Source organism: Haliotis rufescens, unplaced genomic scaffold (genome assembly GCF_023055435.1).
Source record: "Haliotis rufescens isolate VD_foot unplaced genomic scaffold, xgHalRufe1.0.p SCAF_29, whole genome shotgun sequence".
Classification (NCBI taxonomy): domain Eukaryota; kingdom Metazoa; phylum Mollusca; class Gastropoda; order Lepetellida; family Haliotidae; genus Haliotis; species Haliotis rufescens.
This window is the reverse complement of record NW_025963990.1, coordinates 2,914,736-2,936,661: the sequence shown is the minus strand read 5'-3', so window position 1 is coordinate 2,936,661 and position 21,926 is coordinate 2,914,736. Positions and strand designations below refer to the sequence as shown.

Here is a 21,926-nt window from a genome sequence, read left to right as displayed (position 1 = left end):
ACAATATTCCAGCTATATGATGGCGGTCTGGAACAGACAATCATGTGATCGATATTGGAGCAACTATCAACACCAACGGCATCATGGCAGGCAATCAATCAAGTCACCAAGTCTGACCACACGATCCATTTGGTCGCCTCTTACAATCATCATAGGTTGCTTGGGACCTATCCCAACCAGGAATGCTCATGGGGAAACTATTTTTTGTACTTTCAAGAACATTTTAAGTTTTTAAGAAAATGTCTTACTCTAAAAACTCCATCTGCACCTACATCAAAGATCACGACCAGTCTTCCAGTGTCATCTCCAATTGAAGATAACTTATTCATCAATGGCAACCCATGCGATGATCCATTGGAAAGTAAATCAAAATTGGGAACATTATAATTCTTCTCAAAACAGTTGAAAAAAAAAAGTGAGTGAGTATGGTTTTATGCCGCTTGTAGCAATAATTCAGCAAGATCACGGCTGGGGACACCAGAAATGGGCTTCACATCTCAAACAGTTAAAAACCTGGCCTATTGTGCTGACATATACCACTCAATGTTTGATAGAGATAATCAGATATGTGCCATCTAAATATACACTTGACATATCATGAAAGTGAGTTTTGTGTATCATGGAAAGATAAAGTCCCCAATAAAAGGTGGAGAAGGTTGTCATTACAATACTGTAAGACGACAGATCAGTGCTAAAGTACCCACAAGAAGGTGGAGTAGGTTGTCATGACAATACTGTAAGACGACAGATCAGTGTACCCAATAGAAGGTGGAGTAGGTTGTCATGACAATACTGTAAGAAGACAGATCAGTACTAAAGTCCCCAATAGAAGGTGGAGTAGGTTGTCATGACAATACTGTAAGACGACAGATCAGTGCTAAAGTCCCCAATAGAAGGTGGAGTAGGTTGTCATTACAATACTGTAAGACGACATATCAGTGCTAAAGTACCCACTAAAAGGTGGAGTAGGTTGTCATTACAATACTGTAAGACGACAGATCAGTGCTTGTTGTTTTACCCTGCAGTTTGACAAAGGTACCCACCTGTTTCTTGTGTTCTTCCTCCAGCTGTTGTCTGTGTGTCTCCTCTTGTCGCCTCCTCTCTTCCTCTATCATTCTCTTCCTTTCTTCTTCCTGCTTCCTACGAGCTTCTTCTTCTCTCTGGACAACAAGCTCTTCTTCTCGGCGACGCTGCTCTTCTCGCATTCTCTCTTCTTCTCGTTTACGTTCTTCCTCCATTTGTCGTCTCATTTCTTCTTCCTCCCGACGACGGATTTCTTCCATACGCTATATGGAAAGTAAGGACTCTTTTCAAACCATTTTTATTAAGACATTTTAATTCAGAATTTCGCACAACAGATCTTTTCAATGCTGAGGACATCATTCACACAAAGCAAATACATCTCATTTCATGCCAAATGTTTCCTCAACGTCAAGGACAATATGGACGTGTCTTCACAATCTACATCAAGTTATCAGATCTCTTGGCAAGACCTTGTTCTTGGACACTTCAGTAATTATGGAGCTGGTGATAGCTATTCTAACACAAGGAACCCATATACTTCTTAGCATCTAATGAATGGTGTTCCAAATATTCGCCTGGGCAGTTCAGCATTTATGTCATGTCAGATACATGCTGTGCATGCAAGAAACATCTTCGAGAGGCATTTAGAAGTTGGAGGACTAAATAAGGATAAAATATATGGATGAACAACTTTATTACAATTAGATAACGATGCCTGATAACGGTGTTAGAACCTACACTGAAATGTTGCTCCTAATTGTAATAAAGAAGTTGTTCATCCATATATCTTCTCCTTACTTTGCGCAAGCAAGGCTCGCCTACCTTCAGCTCGACCTGTCTCTGTCTCTCCAGCTCCTTCTTCTCTCGTATCATCTTCTCCCTCTCTATGGCTATCTCCTCCTGCTGTCTCTTCAGCTCTTCCTGAGTTCTCTGCATCTCTATCTGACGACGTCTTTCTTCTTCCTCCTCCTGCTTCCGGCGAATTTCTTCTGCTTTCTGTTGCTGGTTTAGACAGAATAAGGTTACGACACTGGATGATAAGGGAGAACTGTCAGCGAGCCCTTGTGTTACGACACTGGATGATAAGGGAGAACTGTCAGTGAGCCCTTGTGTTACGACACTGGATGATAAGGGAGAACTGTCAGTGAGCCCTTGTGTTACGACACTGGATGATAAGGGAGAACTGTCAGTGAGCCCTTGTGTTACGACACTGGATGATAAGGGAGAACTGTCAGTGAGCCCTTGTGGACAAATAATCGCCACAACAGTGTATGTGAGATGGGTTAACTCACTTTGAACAGTATTTCTGTTCCATCACAGCATGTCAGAGTAATATGGGAGGAATACAGGTCTTCAATGTCTACCACGTTAACCCATGAAACCCAAGTGAGTATGGTTTTACGCCGCTTTTAGCAATATCCCAGCAATATCACGGCGGGGGACACCAGAAATCGGCTTCACGCATTGTACCCATGTCGGGAATCGAACCCGGGTCTTCGGCGTGGTGAGCAAACGCTTTAACCACTAGGCTACCCGACCACCCCATTAAACCCAAGAGCAAGGGTATGGTACGGAGAAACCAAGGTCATAGTCAGGGTGAATCATGGGATACCAGCACACTAAGGGACACAACTCTGCACAGTGACCTGCAGAGCCTTAGACAACTGGGTGCTGTTGTACAAAACAATCTTAGCACTTTGTAAGGCTGTGTTAGGTATGGGAGTTACGATCACCTTAGCGCTAAGATAGCTTTGTACAATGGCACCCTGGACTACCCGTGCCGACTCTGCCATAAGAAATCATTAAACCTGGCTCATGCAAATATGTCTAACTGTCTAGGCGGACATGAGGGGCCACACATTCTACAGTCAGTCGAAACATGAGATAAGTCTGTCAGGCAAAAAAGTGTTAAATACCATTACTTCAACCTGAAACCCAAAGAAAACCAAATTGTCTGAACTGACAGTGGATGGTAGTTTAAACAGAGGCTACTGTAACAACATTCTAAGTCATGCATCAAAGGATGAACATTTTCATAAGCAGTAACCATAGCAGCACTGCAACAGGTCCGGTTTTGATGGCAATTTTGAGCAAGAACTGACTACTTTTGAAAGTTACAAGTTATAACATAGACACAGCATGACCCTTCACACACATGGTGAATACTCACAGCTTGCAGTTTTTCCAGTTGCTGCTGGTTCACAGTGTTGGGTGACATGTCACTGGGCGGCGTCTCCAGGTCCCACACACTGCTGGGCTGAGACCAAGCAACTGCAACATACACAGAGCTACAGATAAGCAGCGTATTGGCGTAAAATACCAAACAAAATATTCAAAAAACGATTACTTTCAATTAACTTGCGTACAGAAACACATGCATTAAAGGAAAAACTCAAAATATAAAAAACAGCACGCGTAAATACCCAAAGAACCGTTTTCAGCATGGGTACAATGGAGCTAATTTCCGAAACACAATTACGAGCTAATTTACTTTCCGAGTCAAGCGTTATTTACATTAATAAATCAAAAATGTTTACTCATTTTGGGAAAAACCCAATAGAGTGATGAATAGATGAGTGAAAAAATATAGATTACCCAGTGAAAAATGTAATAACCCAATTAAAATGGAAACCTTGGAGTCCTTGTGACTTTTACCCTTGATCTTAAATGGCGGGTCAACACCTGGTTTTAGAGGACTTACCTTGTCCTGGAGGGTGCCCCTCCCCTTCTGCAGCAGGGCCAGGCTGGGGCATGTGATATGCTGGGTGGGAGGTAGTAGGGGTGCCCTCTGCTGTCTGCGGCCTGGAACACAGTGGTAGCTTCCACATCATCTCTGCACAGACTCATAGCACTACCCCGTTATTGGGATGGGCAGTCTTTTTGTTTGCTTGTTGTTTAATGACACACTCTATATTCCAGCTTTCTAACGGTCTCCCTAAAGTACCTAAAGTAATCTAGTCTGGGCCAGACAATCAAGTGATTGATATTGTGAGGAGTGATCCATGCCCTCGGGGTACAATAACATCCAATCAACCATATCACCGAGCACCGGATCTCATGGGTGGCCTCTTACAACCAGCAGAAGTTGCAGGGGACCTATTTCACCAGGATTCACCACAGGGTGGATGGTCAGTCAAATCAGCAACAACTTTGTATGCCACCACAGTGCCTAACCTCACAATATCACCGAGCGCCGGATCTCATGGCTGGCCTCTTACCACCAGCAGAAGTTGCAGGGGACCTATTTCACCAGGATTCACCCCAGGGTGGATGGTCAGTCAAATCAGCAACAACTTTGTATGCCACCACAGTGCCTAACCTCACAATATCACCGAGCGCCGGATCTCATGGCTGGCCTCTTACCACCAGCAGAAGTTGCAGGGGACCTATTTCACCAGGATTCACCCCAGGGTGGATGGTCAGTCAAATCAGCAACAACTTTGTATGCCACCAGTGCCTAACCACACAATATTAAATATAAATTGAGAATACAGTAATCTACAATAATAAGGAACTCAAAGGGACCACTAATTTTAGTTCATAATAACCGGTTCGTTATAAGCATATATACAGCATGTATACAACAAATGGCCAGGACTAAAAATAAGTTTGTTATATCCGTCAGTTCGTTATAAGCGTGTTCGTTATAAACGTAGTTTACTGTATACGTTAATAATTGACATAGCGGAACTGGGGGACACTACAAGGTAGGGCTGCTTGAATCAACAAAACAAATGAAAAATGTAGATTGTATTTCGCATGTAACATACATTTCTCTCTGGTACAAAAGGGTTCAAATTCCAATGGCTCATTGGTTAATTTCAAAGTACCACGGACTCAAAGACCTAGGTATACCCCTACTGCCGACAGAGCACTTTTGTATGACTCCATACTTCTGTCTTAAAGCACAAACACTAATTCAACTCACTGTGGGGACAGCCTGTTCTGTTGTTGTTGTTGTTGCTGTTGTTGTTGTTGCTGCTGTAGTTGTTGTAGCTGCTGAAGTTGCTGCATAAACATAGGTTGTGTCTGCATCAACATCTGCATCACCATCTGTTGCTGCTGTGGTGGAGACATGTTCTTGAATGAATCCTGTTCTTGCATCTGTGTCATCATCTGGACCTGCATCTGTCTGCAATAATCAACACTCATCTTGCACTTGAAACACCTCAGGGTCCTTAGACGCAAACTATTGCCTCCTTATACTCCTCTACCAAAACATATTGAGAATGGACATAAATACTTTATACTGCAAGTCCTGGGTTTAGCTGTTTGAATCCTAAAAGAATTTCACAATTGTTGATGGAATGTTACATATAACATTCCTATTCTGGTAAGAAATACTCAAATTTCAGAGTGGCAATAGCTTCTGAGTTGAGCTATGATTTCACATCAGTTTTGTTTGTTTGTTTGTTGTTTAAAGCCGCAATCAGCAATATTCCAGCTATATGACGGCGGTTTGTAAACAAACAAATCTGGACCAGACAATCCAGTGATTGACATCATGAGCATCGATCCACGCAACTGGGATACGATGACATGCATCAACCAAGTCAGCGAGCCTGACCACCCGATGCGGTCAGTCGTCCCTTACAACAGTAGTCACCTTTTACGACAAGCATGGGTTGCTAAGATAATGAAGCCTGGGCCAGTGGTTAATGGGTTGAACAAAGAAGCATGCCGTGAGTGCAGGAATACACACTGCCTATTTGATCCACACAGTTCATCAGCCAGGATGGGGTTCTGCCCTAGAACAAAAACTGTTATTCAAATATTCCTGGTACTCTGTGAGATTTCGGTCTCCCCTTACCTCATGAGCATCTGTTGTTGCATGAGCTGTTGAAGGAGAAACTGTTGAGGTATGATTCCAAGCAGGTCCTGAGGGGGTGGAGGAGTGGGCGTTGGCTGCTGTGGGGGCGGGGTCTGTTTTACGGGGGCTTCAGTATTGGCAGCTGTTACTGGGATGTTCTGGCAATGAAACATGGAGTAACAATGAATGTGGAGGAGGAAATTGATTTATTTTTTAACATATTGTAGCTTGAAAGGGGTTGAATATTTTTCTATTCAAGGAAATATAATTTCTTCCTTCTACATTGTTCAAAGACACTAAAAATTACTAAAATACACCATTTGTTTTGTTCATAGTTTATTCACTGTTTTCGGTAAATAATGACTTTGACATGTACGATCACAGCACAAGGAATGTGAAAGTCCATGTTCATAGTTTATTCACTGTTTTTAGTAAATATTGACTTTCACATGTACGATCACAACACAAGGAATGTGAAAGTCCATCTTACCAGTAATGGAGGTGGTGTTGGGCCAGCTAGGAATGGAACTCGGCCCCATCTCTTGATCAGCTCTCCTGAAATCGTACAAATAACAGTGAGGTGAAATGGGTCCCCAATCAAAATTGCGCAACAAAATCGAAATCCAGTTCATAAACTGTCTTGATAATTGATTTGACTGTCTTGACTGGGTGCTGCCATTTCGTTTGAAGCAAATGCAATTATGAGGACCAATCTGATTGGTCCATAGGAGAGACTTAGAAGGGACATAACTTGTAATAGCCACTGGTGGCGCTACGATCGAGCTTAAGAATTCCACCCTAGTTCGGCAAGATAGGAAACTGGACTTTTAAAGTCAGCAATGTCTCTCTCAGGAAAATGACTTATACAGTGACGCGCATGCATGTGTCAGTGTCTGTGTGTGGCGGCTTGTACCAGTCCGGACTAATACCAGTTTACTAGTGCAAGCCCATTGAGATACGATGCCGGAGTTTTAACATGAATCCCCCACTAGACTACGAGCCGACCAGTCCTTCTTTTATGCCCTTAATACCAAGCATCAGGCATGGTAACAACAAGCACCATCTTTTAACATCCTTGGGCTGTATCCACTAGCCCATGGACGTGCTTCTAACAATAACAGTTTACTGTAAATCTCTCCGTTCATAAAGGAAGTTGAATAAGTTGGATGAATGTTACTTTAGAATGCATTTTTCAGTCTTAGAGCTCGATATGCCGATGACAATGACCTAAATCAAGGTTCCAACTTACTCGGATTTTAGAAAGCAAAACTTGTAATGGCATGGTTAAAAATAGCATGAAATACTCATATCCCCCACCAATATGACATGTCCAGTTGTGTGCAAGGCATTAGACCACAGAAAACGAGCACTACCACCATTTTTAGTCGAAGTCAAAGTCGTTGCTATGGAAGCCTTGAAAAGAATGTTTTTAACAAAAAATATAACTATCAAAAGGCACCAGTTCACCACCAGACCTATTTACGTGCCAAGTTTGGTGAATCATATTGTACGGTTTTCAAGACCTGCTCCGGAAAGCAGCGCTACCGCCATTTTCAGTATAAGTCAAAGTTGTTGCCATGGAAACTCGAAAAATACATTTTAAAAAAATCCCAAACTATCAAAAGGTTCTCCACTAGACCTATCTATGTGACAAGATTGGTTAAGATATATGTCATGTTTTTTTAGTTCTGCTCCGGAAACGAAACGTGACAGACAGACGGAAGGATGGATTGGCGGAAGGACAGATGGACAGCACCCATTCCTATATCCCCCTTCCACTTCATGGCAGGGGTAATAGGTTTGGGGAGCCTCAAGGGCACACAGAAAAAGCCAAACCAGTGATAACTGTACTTTTGCCAAAATAAACATGGCAAACACATGGAAACTTATGAACACATGAACACACTTATTGTAGGATACACAAAGTAAAGGAAGGGGGCAAACATTCTCAATTATAACTGCTTCATATCTAACCTTGGGAAAAAGATATCCACCAAGTTCAAAGATGGATCAATAGTATACATCTCGTTGGCACACTTTCATTCCAAGTGGCACAGTTAAGCGAGGTGAAATGGGGTTTAACGCCGCATCCAAGATTATTGCACTTAAAAAGCAACCTGCATGCATGTGTGCGTGCGTGCGTGCGTCCGTGTTGCTGCTTGTACTGGTTCAGACTGATGCTGATTTTAGAATGCTTGCACACTGAGATACCATGCCGCAGTTTAACATGAATACCCCTCTCAGACACAACATACTGACTCCGAGCCGACCAGCCCTTGCTTTAGCCCTTTAATGCCGAGCGCCAGACAGGGTAACAATTGGTACCATCTTTTAATGTCTTTGGGTATGACACAACCGGGGATCGAACCCAGGACTTCCAGCTCTCCAGGCGGCCGCTCTACCACTAGACCATGGAGGCGGTCCGGCACACCTAAACATCGTTATGAGCATGAACAAAATGGTGATGGAACTTGTACATACCTAGCTGCTGGAATCGTTCATCACATCCCCTTTTAACCAGAAGACTCATTGTAAAGTAACCAGCACTGAACCACTGGGCCATCTCCTCTGGGTTAAAAGGACCTGAAAAAGTGGAGTGCGTGGGTGAGTGGGTGAGTGAGTGAGTGAGTTGATGAGTAAAATCTGATTTCAGGGTCTGCACACAATACATGTTATCTCTTCATCTTACAAACTAGTAATGTACTTAATCTCCAGTGTTTGTGAGCCTGGTAAGTTTAAGTAGAGCTCAGAAACTTCAAGGAAACACTATTGCAGCAGGAAGGCATCTATCTCAAAGAGACAAACCAGCAATGGAGACTCCCATATGTTAGTCAACATGGCGCTAAGATCACTTTGTCAAGCGGAGCCCGACTGATTACTTTGGAAACATTGCGGTAACTTGACTCTGTTTTAGGCACCTTATCTGACAAGCAAGGGTACTAGGATCTTTCCTAATAAAGGAGGCCCCTTATTATATATAACACACTAAAAGTTATTTGAGTCTGTGTCAAAAGCTTTTGAGTATTCAAGCCCTAAACTTTCACTTGACATCATTTTTAGTAGATCTCAGTGTTATTATATGGACTTAAGCAAAGCTTACAGGACCAAAAGACATTTTACTAGAACTATTACTGGAGCTTTGAACTACTGTATTCGACATAATAAGCGCCCCGCTCTAATTAGCGCCCCAGCGATATAAGATAATATATTGGCTAGTGAACAATCCTAATTAGCACCCCTTCCGATTGATCAATGTACATAAGACTTGTTTATTCGCGTATAATACCCAGCCGTGTGTTATATGCACTTTTAATTTTGGGCAATTATATTCTTGAAAAAAATATGTCGTACATAAACATTTCAGGCTGTCTTCATAAATCACAAAATTTATCTTTCAACTCTTTTTTTGTCACCAAAATAATATTCTAATAAGAGCCCCCTATTTCTAATTTTGAGAGCACCCTGGGCGCTTATTACGTTGAATACGGTATTGGCTTAAGTAACAGACTGGCATTACTCCAGTGCTCAAAGTCATGGATTTAACCTGTACCACTCAACATTTGGTAAGGACCACACCTTGGACTTCAGATAACTATTTTAGGCCTTGGCAGGGGAATCTAAATATTCTAACAATGCCTCCTAAGAGATATGTTTCGTGTCATGTCCCTTGTGATGTCCTTGTGGGTATATGTGTACCTTGGACATCTCCTTGGGGATCCCTGTAAAACCACTTGAGGGACTCTTCATGACTAAGTGGGACACCTTGAGTCCGAGGGTCCATGGGACCTCTCTGTAACCTGTTCTCTTCATCCTGATCAGAAAACAGCATTTTTATCTCATGGATATTCTACCTTCCATGATTATCATCAACCTTCTTCCACTCAACAAAGTTTATGGTGAATGTGTTTACCAAGTTTCATAAAGATTTCTCTAATAATTTTCAAGTTCTGCTCCAGACATGAAACCCGCTGCTTTCATTCAGTTTAGGGACCAAGTCCAATTTATAAAATTCATATAAAAGAAAAGACAATTTTGGGGGAATCATAAATAGCTAAAGGCACATATACACCATACGGTGAATGTGTGTACCAAGTTTAGTGAAGTTATGTCTGATGGTTTCCGAGTTCTACTCCGGAACCTCCAGAAACCACACATTTAACCACATCAAATCCACATCAAACCCAGATTACTTTGGCACCAACGCCCACATGGCATCAAACCCACATTACTTTGGCACCAACGGCCACATGGCATCACACCTACATCACATTGGCACAAACGCCCACATGGCATCAAACCCACATCACATTGGCACCAACGGCCACATGGCATCACACCCACATCACATTGGCACCAACGCCCACTTGGCATCATACACACATCACACTGGTATCAACGCCCACATGGCATCACACCCACATCACATTGGCATCAACGCCCACATGGCATCACACCCACATTACACTGGCACCAAAGCCCACATGGCACCAACGCCCACATGGCATCACACCCACATCACATTGGCACCAACGCCCACATGGCATCACACCCACATCACATTGGCACCAACGCCCACTTGGCATCAAACCTACATCACATTGACACCAACGCCCACTTGGCATCAAAAACCGAAATCAACAAGCCAATATATCACCCCTTCTCTCCCACCTGGCACGACAAAGGCCGACACAAGGGCAACACGCTAGGAAGATTCACACACACGTCTCCCCACATATTTTGTACCTCAGCTGTCATTTCGGCTACCATGTTCTCAGCGGCCTCCTTTAATCTATCCAAGGGATCACTGTCCGCTGTTGGCAGGCCACCCTTAACTTTCTTGACAGGTACACTCACTTGGTTCACACTCATAGTGTTTAATGTCTGTTCAACTGGAGCACTGTTTGAGTCATTAAGACTTTGTGACACATCCCCAAACTGCACAGATTTTGAGGGATCTATTCTCTTAGGTTCCTGATTGGATTTGACAGCAGGCTGTGGAGACTGAGACTGGCTGTTGCCATGGTTACTAGCACTTTCTTGTTTGACCTCGGGAGCACTTGTTGAGCGCTGATTCTTCTTATCCTGAAAGTTCAGAAATGTCTGGTGACAATGATGCTAATAAATCATACATCCAGGATCATGTGATTTGAAGTGCCAATATATTCCTTCTAGATCACGAAAGATATTCTTGTCTTTGAATAGCATTAAGAAGTCAAACACATAAGGAAGAGAATTTATGGATGCCAACTTCTTTATTATGAGGAACGGTGAGTTGTGTTTTAATGCCGATTTGAAGAGTATATACGGTAATAATAAGCTGGATAATCAAAGAAGTCAAACAACAGGCGTACCCTTCTCTGTTCTCGAGGTGGTTCCTTGCCCTGAGGAGGCAAGTCTGTGTTAGGCTGTGACGGTGACTGATTGGTGTTCTGTACATCAGAGTGCGGACTCTCTCCATTTCTAAAGCCCTGCAAACAACTGTATCATGACAACCTGACATGCACAAATATCAACAAGGTCAGTTTTGTTGGTTTGTTTTTTAATTCCACACTCAGCAATAGTCCAGCTATATAACATTGGTCTTTAAATAATAGAGTCTGGACCAGACAATCCAGTGATTGACATCATGAGCATCGATCTTGCAATTGGGATATGACATACATCAACCAAGTCAGCGAGTCTGACCACCCAACCATTAAGTCGCCTCTTAGGACAAGCATAGTCGCTTTTTACGGCAAGCATGGGTTGCTGAAGACCTGTTCTAACCCGAATCTTCATGGGTCAACAAGGTCAGCGGTCAAACTTAATGGTGGTCAAGAGACCCTTTAAATATTGCAAAATTTATACATATAAATATTTAACCTGTTCAAAGAAACTCATAAAACAGCGTGACTGCAGTAAGCTTAATAATCTGAGGAAAATGAAATTGAATTGACATCCTACCTTCGGATGAGAAGTAACAAATGCCCCACTGGCATCGAACGTTCCCAGCTCTTCCATATCATCATCACCAGGAACACTCCATTCAGGCAAATCTACATGAACAAGTCCGCATAAACACAACTCTGTGAAAGTGCCATGGTAATATACATGTGGGGGATGTTTGATGGGTGGGTGGGTGTGTGGGTGGGTGAGTGAGTGAGTGGGTGAGATGAACACCACGAGTTATGTAACAGTATGTTGGCTTTCTGAGGAGGGTAATGCAGATCTTCAATGTATACTGAACAAAAAAAGTAAAGGATCATGAATATTTTCATGAAATGTTCATGAAATTGTGTGCTCAGATTTCACTACAAAAAGCACTATATCCCAAAACATATTCATGATCCACAACTTTTCTTGCTCAGTATATTCAGACAGGGTTTGAGTAAGATATGGCTTAGGTATTTGAACAACTGGCTTTCAACCCTCCAAGCAGACCGTTTTCAGACCAGTGTCCTAATCCTTATTTTAAACTAATCCTCACTCTAATCATTTATTTCAGCACGACTGAGTCATGAGGGACCTATACTGTTAAAGAGTCCTTCATCATGCTGATTGGTAGGAGTCTAAATATTCCGATTTTCAGAATATGTAGAATTATTACCAAGACACACACAAGTCTACAATGTCTATCTCACACTTCCATGTTCTGATACTGACAAATGAATACTTATGAGTGTGTTCAGAATGTTCTGCAACTTGCAGACCTTACCCAACACAATTAACGACAAGCTCATGATGCATGACAAGAGATTATGTGGGCAACACCACATCGAAGCAACTCTTGAAAACTCAATGGGAAAACTGATGGGAGTCAGGACAAGTTCATGTGGACTCTCCCCCTGTTTCTGCAGCAGGGTACAACTTTGTACAAGACATCAAACAACCATACTTTCATAAGGTCTAACATTCTTTGTGCTTGCTTTACGGATCTGCCAAACAAAGAGGGAGGGAGGGAGAAACTAACGGTCAAGATCACTTTGACAACAAAATTTGTACAGGACTAAAACAGAAAAAATGTTTAACGACATACATCTCCACTGGTGCTATAAACTGTCCTCAGTGCATATGGTTGTCATGGTAATGATAAACCCTAATCAACTGTCAGCCCATCCAAAACCAAAATCAAAATCTGGAAAAAAAAGAAGAAAGAATTCTTGCCTAATGGACATGTGACCAACTATCAATAACCGGTACTGACGTAAAAGTAGTGGTGTCCACGGCTCCGGTCCATAAACCAATGCTACCACAAGCTACAACAGTCATACATCTAAGGTCAAGTGTGGGTTTTCTGATGAGTGGTGTGCTCAGGTCACTTTGAGTCACAGGCCAGTTGCAGAACCTTCTGAACACGATGATGTGCAACAGGGTAACTCATACAAACACAGAAAGTGAAACAGACACTTTCCTGGTATATTGCCTAAAAGTATAAATGCCTCACAGATTACACCGATATTTCAAAGTAAATATTACATCTATTTATTTCATCATATACAACTCAAAAGAAGTAAAAGAACACCTGATTCTTTTATATTACTATCTGAAACTGCCAGTCCATCACAGATTAACCATAGCAACATGAAAGAATCGTGTGTTGCTTAACTTCTTTTGAGTAGTATATAAGGAAAATCCAATTAAACGAAGTTGTCCTTGCATTACCAAAGTAGAATTGAGAAGAACGTGTAATCTGAACATTTATAAGTTTGGGCATGACCATGTTTGGTTGGTTGAGTGTTGACTGTACCATCCGTGTCCCATGATTCACTACTCCTACTGCGTCTGTACAGCTGGTGCTTAACATCGGCATCCGAAAGTGTTCGGTCTTTATTGGGACCATTTTGTCTCCGCTCACCATCAAATCCACCTCGACCAATAGGTTCTCTCCAGTTGGTCCGTGTGCCTAAAAACATAAAATGCCAACTCAAAAGAACTGTCAGGACTGATTTTTCTTAAGTCTTTTTTGTTGTTTAATGCCACACTCAGCAATATTCCAGCTATATGATGGCAGTCTATAAATAATCAAGTCTACACCAAACAATCCAGTGATTGACATTATGAGCATGGATCCACACAATTGGGATACGATGACATGCATCAACCAAGTCAGCGAGCCTGACCACCCGATGCTGTTAGTCACCTCTTACAAAAAGCATAGTCGACTTTTGTGGCAATGATGGGTTGCTGAAGACCTATTTTACCCGACCTTCAGTGTTCGAGTTTCGTTAGGAAAAAGCATTCTTGATCATCCAGTGTATTTTATCGATACTACTCTAGGAAGAAGTTAAAGTACACCCACTTTTGTCACGACAGATTACCTATAATCATAGGAAATATTCAGGTGAAATTTAACTTCGAGTAGAATATATTCTATTATGAAAAAAACAATCAAATCATTTGAGGTGAAATGGGTTTTTTTTCAAAATAATTGCATGGAGGTGGTCCGTTCTAATATAAGAGCATATTCATCTGTTGGCCAACTTACTCCATCTTTCTTTCTGTGGCCCTGCCCTTCGCCAGTCTCCTGCATCATCTTCATGTGTCTCTTCTTTCTCTCGCCAATTATCACTGCTCAGCGATCGAGAGAACTGAGGGTGTCGCCCCCCTGCTTGGACGTCCTCAATAGTACGGGTGGAGAAGCTTCGGTCATACTTTTTACCACTGGAAAACGCAATGCACATGAAATAGATATTTTACAGTTGCTGATGTTAATTTCCGTGATAGCGTGACACTGTGTCATCAGTTTTCTACGACAACCTTACCAAACAGGTCACACGGAAAGGAAACTTGAACAAAAGTTTCCTCATCATGAAACCTGAGAAGCAACAGTCAGAGAAGGTAGTCACCTTTATTGTATGACTAAGGTAGTAGGGATGAGTAAAACTGGCAGTTTTTGTGACGACTCGGTTGACTTATGGAATTCAACTTCTTTATTATTTCAATGCGACACTTCGGTAGGTGCTGAAACCGTTATCACTTGGTGGATAAAGGTACCTAAACCTGCGAGTAGATTTTTTGTGTATTTCGTTTTCAATGGCGTCACCAGTAGTCTGATGGCAAATGGCAGTAAAGTCAATCTTCCTAATGGTAAAAGTTGTAGACAATACGGAAATGTCACGATTCTTTCCTGAATCTTACTATGTTCGGACAAGCTGACTCAAGGTAATTTCAATTCCTGAAGAATATGTTGGTGAAGGTGTCAATGATTCAGCAGTAATTACTGATTATGATCTTGTTGCTAGGTACTCTGAAATAATCTTAATGTTCACAACATGTTTGATATTTGGATTACTAGTGACCTTGACGAAATTATCCCAAAATATATTCCAACTAAGTCTGGCCAAGAGATAATATCCCAAGTTCAGTAACAACTATCCAAAAGTCAAATCAAAAATGGCCTTAACCATTTCTACATATAGAACATTTTGACACTTCCAACTTGGCAACCATAACGGCTGTTCTTAAAATGTCATCATCTGCATCAAAAACACAGTCAGCTGTCGGCATCAGGCTTACACTTCTTCCCATCCATCTTTGTTCTGACCCCGCGATCTCCCAAAACCACCGCCGTTCTCTGCTTGGTCAAAGGGCTGAGTTCTTGGAGGGAAACCATCGCCTCGTCCCCGCCCTGAAAAAGTGCCATCTTCGTAAGAATGACACAACCATCATGAATTACTTCACACTTATATCTACAGTATCTGGTGATGGATATTTGAACACTGTACATGGAGATGAATTTCTGAAGTACTTTAAACACATCATGGAAAATCTCAAAGTAAGGTCTTAATTCCAGCCTTGAGTGAGTGAGTGAGTTGGGTTTAACACCGCTTTTAATATTATTCCAGTTATGTCACGGTGTGTCAGCTTAAAGTGGGAGGAAATCCTGAAGTGATGCAGGTCTCGGACGTTTACCACTTCAGTAAAACCCACAAGCACGGGTATGATGCCGACAAACCTAGAAACATAATCGGGGCGAACCAGGATTCCAACCCACAATCATAGGTTTCTGACATGCCCAAGGGACGCAACTCTGCACAGTGAATCGCAGAGCCTTAGACGACTGGGCCACTCGTGCCCCTTCCAGTCTTAAATAACACAGAATTCATAAACAGGTATTCTCACTAACTGAAGCCAAACAGTTCTCACAGAGGGCTGAAACGATACACCAAGGCACTGCCATATCAAGCTCGGGATCATGATGTCTCTCATTCTAGATCGATATATCTAGTCTTCGATAAATGGTTTCAATAATATCTGCACATCAGATGGTTCACAAACTACTTCTGACTAACATTTCAGCAATATTCATTATTCAATCTGATCATGTATTTGTGTTGTCATAAAACCTATCTAAAAAAGATCCTGTGAAAAGATTTGACCTTTGTTTGCCTTGTTCGGTCACGAGTATGTCATCTTAGCCAAGGGTACTCTGGCAAGGATCACGTTGTTCACAACACAGTGATACATATATTGCGACGTTAGTGCATTGTTTCAACCCCTGTGGTCACCAGGTGATTGTTGGGTGCCTACCTCTGCCTCTCCCCCGGTCTCCACCCCCTCTGCCCCCTCGGACTGGCTGCCCCCCTCGACCCATGGACCGGAGCACTGTTGTACTGTTCACAGACTGAGACATCAACCTCTGTAAAAGGAAACAGAAACTTGTGATAATTCATGTCCAGGGTGACCAAGGGTTCTCATAATAGCTGAGCAGTCAGTTCAAAAAACTCTCCTGAAACAGCCTCATACCAATTTTCAGTTGATCTTTGTTTTAGCATGTGGACAATTATTAGCTGAGGATGCGGGACAAAAGGAAATGTTGCCAGATTCTGACATTGACTAGCATTTTATCCTTAAAGACTTTACATAGAAAAATGTATATTCCTCTTTGATCCTACCTGCAAAATGTCAATGAGAAACTTAGGTGAGGTAAGGTGCAACGAGTATGCACGTCTATGTGTGTTTGTGTGTGTGGCTGCTTGAACTAGTCCGAACTGATGCCCATTTATAGTGCTAGCCCACTAAGATACCATGCCGCAGTATAACATGAATACCCCACTTAGACACAGTTTACTGACTCCGAGCCGACACAGTCCTTGTTTTAGCCCCTAAATGCCGAGCGCCAGACAGGGTAACAACAAGTACCATCTTTTAAAGTCTTTTGGTACGACGCGGCCAGGGATCAAACCCTGGTCCTTCCTTTAGCTCATATCTCTGTACACAATCCGGTGATTGATATTGTGAGCAATGATCCACGACGTCCTGGTACAATGACACACTATTTAACTCACCTAGACTACCCAATCCATCAAGTGGCGTCTTTATGACCAACATAGGTTGCTGGGAACATTCTCACCTGGAATCCACCCATGGCACTTAAAATGAATAATACTAAACAAGTCCTCAAAAGCATTTTAATCCCTTACCTGTTCTTCCTCAGTTAGAGAAATTAGAGCTAGTGGTTTCTGCGCCTCTTCAACGTAGACTGGCGGGAAGTTGACAAGGTCTTCAGGGGCTTTGTAATTACTGTGAAAGAGGGCTAGCATCTCCTCCCGCCCATATCTGTATTCTGCTAGCTTGAATTTGCCCCCTAACCCAGGTGTGGGCGGGGGAGATGCAACACTGTTCCCGCCAGACAGCTGTCGGAGCCTGGGGAACACGAGCAAGGCATTTTAACAATATTCTACATCCATCATTATGAATGGCTCTCAAGAGTAGTGACACGGTGGAAGTTAGTGTGTCAACACTATACACTGGCTGGTTATACACTGGCTATCGATATAGATCATGGAGATCGCTAATCACTAACTATGTATCAATCAATTATCAATAAATATCAGAGAAGTAACTTTTAAGCAAATATGCAAGAAAAAAAGGGGTGGGGTGGGGTGGGGTGGTGAAACAGCATTTAAGTCATATCACCTGGACTTTTACGCTTAATTTCACACATTGTAATATACAGCCTCAGCTATATCACACAATACACATCTACAGTGAGGAATTGAGTCTTATTTTGACTCTGGTTCAGCAATATTCTGCAGCTGTTTCATAATCTGACAGTGTTGTAGCTAGGTGCTCATTCAAAGTCAGCACACACCATCAAACACCTCGCCCCTCATTAATACGCCATGCATATATTACTTATCTTCAATAAATACTCTTCCTCTTTGTCATTCATATATTAAACATAACAAATTTTGTTTTAGACACTGTTCTTATTTAACGTGTTCAACAATGCATGGTAGCTTGAACACGGTTTAATACAATCGTCATTGTACATATCATGGTTCCAGTAACTTGAAACTTCTGTTTTCAAGGCCACACTTTATTTTTTCAGTTGCTCTACGGATCCGCTAACCCTAACTTTTTGTTGAAATGGACAAAAGAAAAATTCAGAATCTTTTCTATATCCTGCCAATAAGATGAATGTTCCACCATAAAAATATTTTCCAAGCAAGGATCCAAAGAAGTCAACATCAAGGAAACATTGGGAGTGAAAATAAGGTTTGTTGTTCATGACACGATACATCTTCCCTGGCAAGAGCGTCCACTAGCCTTTTAAATCAAAGTCTTGTTTCCACCTTTGCCACATCAAGCCCACTTTCCTGTGCTAAATATGATTGGACTATCGCATATATCGATAGGTTTCTCCTTATTACCGACAGGTATTTTCCCATAAAAATTCCGTAAAGCAATTAAAAAAATGTGGCCTTACAGAGATAAACCCCTTTGTGTATGTACTTACCATTCAGGGCCAAATTTGAGAGTATCTGCCATTTTAATATTTGTTGAATAGCTGAAAAAAATAAAGAAAATAAGACATAATCAAATCATCAGATACAGAAATATTATTTACATAAAATCTGAGGAATTGGGAAAATTTTAATTCAATTTTAACTTTCATTTGCTGCTGACATGGGGCCAAATATCGGCCTCTGAACAGATCTAAATAAATCAATGTAACCTTCAACCCAACACAAACAATATATCTGTGCACTGAATTTGAAATAAATGGAGACCCCTGGCATCTGAAAATGACAGATAATACTTGTAACATGATATACAGGGGATATACCAGCATTTTTCTATTGATTTGGTTGTTTAAAGTGACAACTGTACCAACAACAAATAAGATAAATAAGCATTATTATGGATGGGGATTTCCTTGATTGAGTGAAGTAAATTGGATGTGTAAAGTACATTCCATATGTATGCAACCACAACTACAGCCGAATTGTACTTAATTATTCAAACAGCCATACTTTTTGAGCATCCCATGGGATATGCAGGGTACATTATGTGCGTAAATTTTCGATTTTTATGTCAAGGACATGATATTATGCATCTGGTAAAACCCTGAATAAACCTACATCAGTAAAGCAGGGGTTTATCTACATCAGCTCAGTGGCGACAGTAAAAATTCTCCATTCCTCAGTCCAATCTTTTAACAATATCACACTGTTTTCCCAAGTTGCCTGCCAAAGGCCCTCAAGTTTGGAATCCTAGATAAATCTGTATAGAGTGAGGTATCGCTGCCTCCACAACAATCTTTAGTAATAGTATTTCATTATTGCCTCTAGTTTCAGTCTTTACATGGGGAATGGGTCCATACCAAATGTTAAGTTTCATGGAAAACAAAGCATTGCAGTTTTACAACACATTTTCACAATGAACCAATATCAAAATGAACTAGAAAATGAGTAATGAATGACTTGAATTTTACACAATGAATCAAAATCCAGTCTGACGAGAAAACATTTTAATCACTGAGCTACTTAACACCCCAGAAAATATAAGGAAGTAATACTGGTTTACTGCCTAGCCAACAAGTCAGAACATGATATTTTAAGAGACAAAAGCTGAGTTCAGTACACCAAAACTGGGTTTGTATTAAAAGTAACAAGAAAAGAGCGTTATCACTATCCCCCGCCATGGGGCACATTGGAGTATTGTTTGTTCATACAGTACTTATAGAAGTGATTAATATGGAAGTAAATCCTAACTATCATAAAAAAAAACAGGAGTCCTAAGTTTTTGAGAAAATGTGTCCCCATTGAGAAGCGGACGGCCAAACATTCCTTTATCACCCATCCCACTTCGGATAATAAAAGCAATCAAAGAGGTTGAGTGATATTGTTTGTCTTTTGTCTGTTGTTTAATGCCGCACTCAGAAATGTTACAGCCATATGGCGGCTTTCTGTAACTAATCAAGTCTGGACGAGACAATCTGGTGATTGACATCATGAGCATCAATCTTCACAATTGGGATAAAATGACATGCATCAACCAGGTCAGCAAGCCTGACCACCAACCATGTTAGTCGCCTTAAGTCATACAACAAGCAGTGTCGCCTCTTATGGCAAGCATGGGTTGCTGAAGACCTCTTTTCCACCCGGATCTTCACGGGTGTTGATGGGTATTCACATGATGTAGCCACTAGTATGACACGGCTACTTCACGTAATTGTTCATAGTGAATCGTTTGTGTCAAATATAGGACTTTGTCCCAATGGTAGATTTTTTTCAGAAACAGAATAAACATGAGAGAATATAAGATGCCTTTACACATATATCATTCATATATTCACAGCAAGATACACATGAAAAAGGGCATTACTACCTGTCATTGATAAACACTCAATTATTCATGATATAGAACATGAGAAACCTAAACAAGTGTTTAACATGATAGATCTTATTCTCATGGGGTTATCAATGCAAATGAAATTATTTCCTTCGTTAATCAAATACCTTATCATTAAAGTGACTTACAAAGAAGTACATGAAGAAGCTTATCTTTAAATCTAAATAAAATTTGGAGAAATAGTTGAATATGATTATTATATTCTTCATAACAAATCAATATCTTTGAGAAGCAACACCATCCTTGTGTCTGTATGGAAATAAGTTCATCATTATAGTAGTTTTGTTTGTTTGTTGTTTTAACGCCGCTCTCAGCAATATTCCAGTTATATGACGGTGGTTTGTAAACAATCGTGTCTCGACCAGACAATCCAGTGATTGACATCATGAGCATCGATCCACGCAATTAGGATACGATGACATGCATCAACCAAGTCAGGGAGCCTGACCACCTGATCCCGTTAGTTGTCTCTTACGACAAGCATAGTCGCCTTTCACGGCAAGCATGGGTTGCTCTAGACCTATTCTACCCCGGATCTTCACGGGTACATTGAAGTAGTCCTTCCCTCTTTATCAACAATTGTAAACTGATACTGAAACAAACATAAAAGTGTGGTCACATTTGCCAGGCTTCAGGAAGATGGATCACAGTGTTTCCTTCCCTGTAATATTATCAACATATTTTCTCTCTTCAAAAGGTGGGATTTTTTTTTAAGTTCTTATTTTCTTAAATTCAGAGGCATTTTAATAATTAATGACTAAAACATTGACGTCTTTTCCTTATTGATCCTGTAATGAGGAAGTCATATTAGTAATAAATACTAAGGAATACTGCAGTCTTGGCGTCAAAATGTCAGCCTCTCTGCAGGTCTAGATATATTCCTGATAGGATATTTTGTATCATGTTGATAAGACCTTCTATTATATTATGACCAAATACTTTTTAAAGAATCTTCAGGAGAAAATCAGTCAATGTCCTGGAAAATAAATCCCATGAGAAAACTGCAACATTGCCAATATTGCCCAAAAGGCCGAGTCAGATGGTCTCATAGTAAAGCTGTCCTAAGGGCTAGTAGAATTTCAGACCATGGAGGTGTGGGTGGGGGGCATCCTTTCACGTTATCACTTTTCAAGCTGGTAATATGTCTCAAGTTGCATCACTTATAACATACAGCAATGCTGCAAAGTCAACACAAATCTTTTACAAACATCTAGGCTAACAGACGACCATGTGGTCAGTCATTTCATCTCATCTTGAACATTATTGAACCCTATAGCTAACAAGTCACATCAAAATAAGTTGCATTGCTTGGATTTGTATCTGATACTCGATGAAAGTACTTTGACATCAGTGTTCAACAAATATGCTAACCCACAAAACAAACAACTTGTAACTGTAAGTGCAGGACTATCTCAAATGCTCCCATTAATTCATGATATTTGCATAACTTGATAAAATTTAGTATGTTAGATTG

The 21,926-nt window shown here is 41.1% G+C and overlaps 2 protein-coding genes across 3 annotated transcripts in view; both read right to left on the bottom strand.

The window, feature by feature from the left end:
- The window catches only part of LOC124124640 (GRB10-interacting GYF protein 2-like), a 137,733-nt gene that overhangs the window by 17,725 nt on the left and 98,082 nt on the right, over positions 1-21,926 (bottom strand). The window lies entirely within an intron of this gene.
- LOC124144402 (GRB10-interacting GYF protein 2-like) overlaps positions 1-21,926 on the bottom strand; it is a 45,985-nt gene that overhangs the window by 17,725 nt on the left and 6,334 nt on the right. The window contains exons 2-19 of the mRNA XM_048402773.1: positions 18,555-18,605; positions 17,236-17,458; positions 16,343-16,451; positions 15,329-15,455; positions 14,298-14,473; positions 13,560-13,715; positions 11,777-11,868; positions 11,185-11,301; positions 10,577-10,915; positions 9,530-9,644; positions 8,315-8,416; positions 6,324-6,388; positions 5,834-5,991; positions 4,952-5,155; positions 3,725-3,825; positions 3,194-3,294; positions 1,846-2,025; positions 1,044-1,286 (exon numbers count right to left, since the gene is read on the bottom strand). Coding sequence (XP_048258730.1) covers positions 1,044-1,286; positions 1,846-2,025; positions 3,194-3,294; positions 3,725-3,825; positions 4,952-5,155; positions 5,834-5,991; positions 6,324-6,388; positions 8,315-8,416; positions 9,530-9,644; positions 10,577-10,915; positions 11,185-11,301; positions 11,777-11,868; positions 13,560-13,715; positions 14,298-14,473; positions 15,329-15,455; positions 16,343-16,451; positions 17,236-17,458; positions 18,555-18,605 — 2,659 coding nt within the window. The remainder of the gene's footprint in view (positions 1-1,043; positions 1,287-1,845; positions 2,026-3,193; positions 3,295-3,724; positions 3,826-4,951; positions 5,156-5,833; positions 5,992-6,323; positions 6,389-8,314; positions 8,417-9,529; positions 9,645-10,576; positions 10,916-11,184; positions 11,302-11,776; positions 11,869-13,559; positions 13,716-14,297; positions 14,474-15,328; positions 15,456-16,342; positions 16,452-17,235; positions 17,459-18,554; positions 18,606-21,926) is intronic.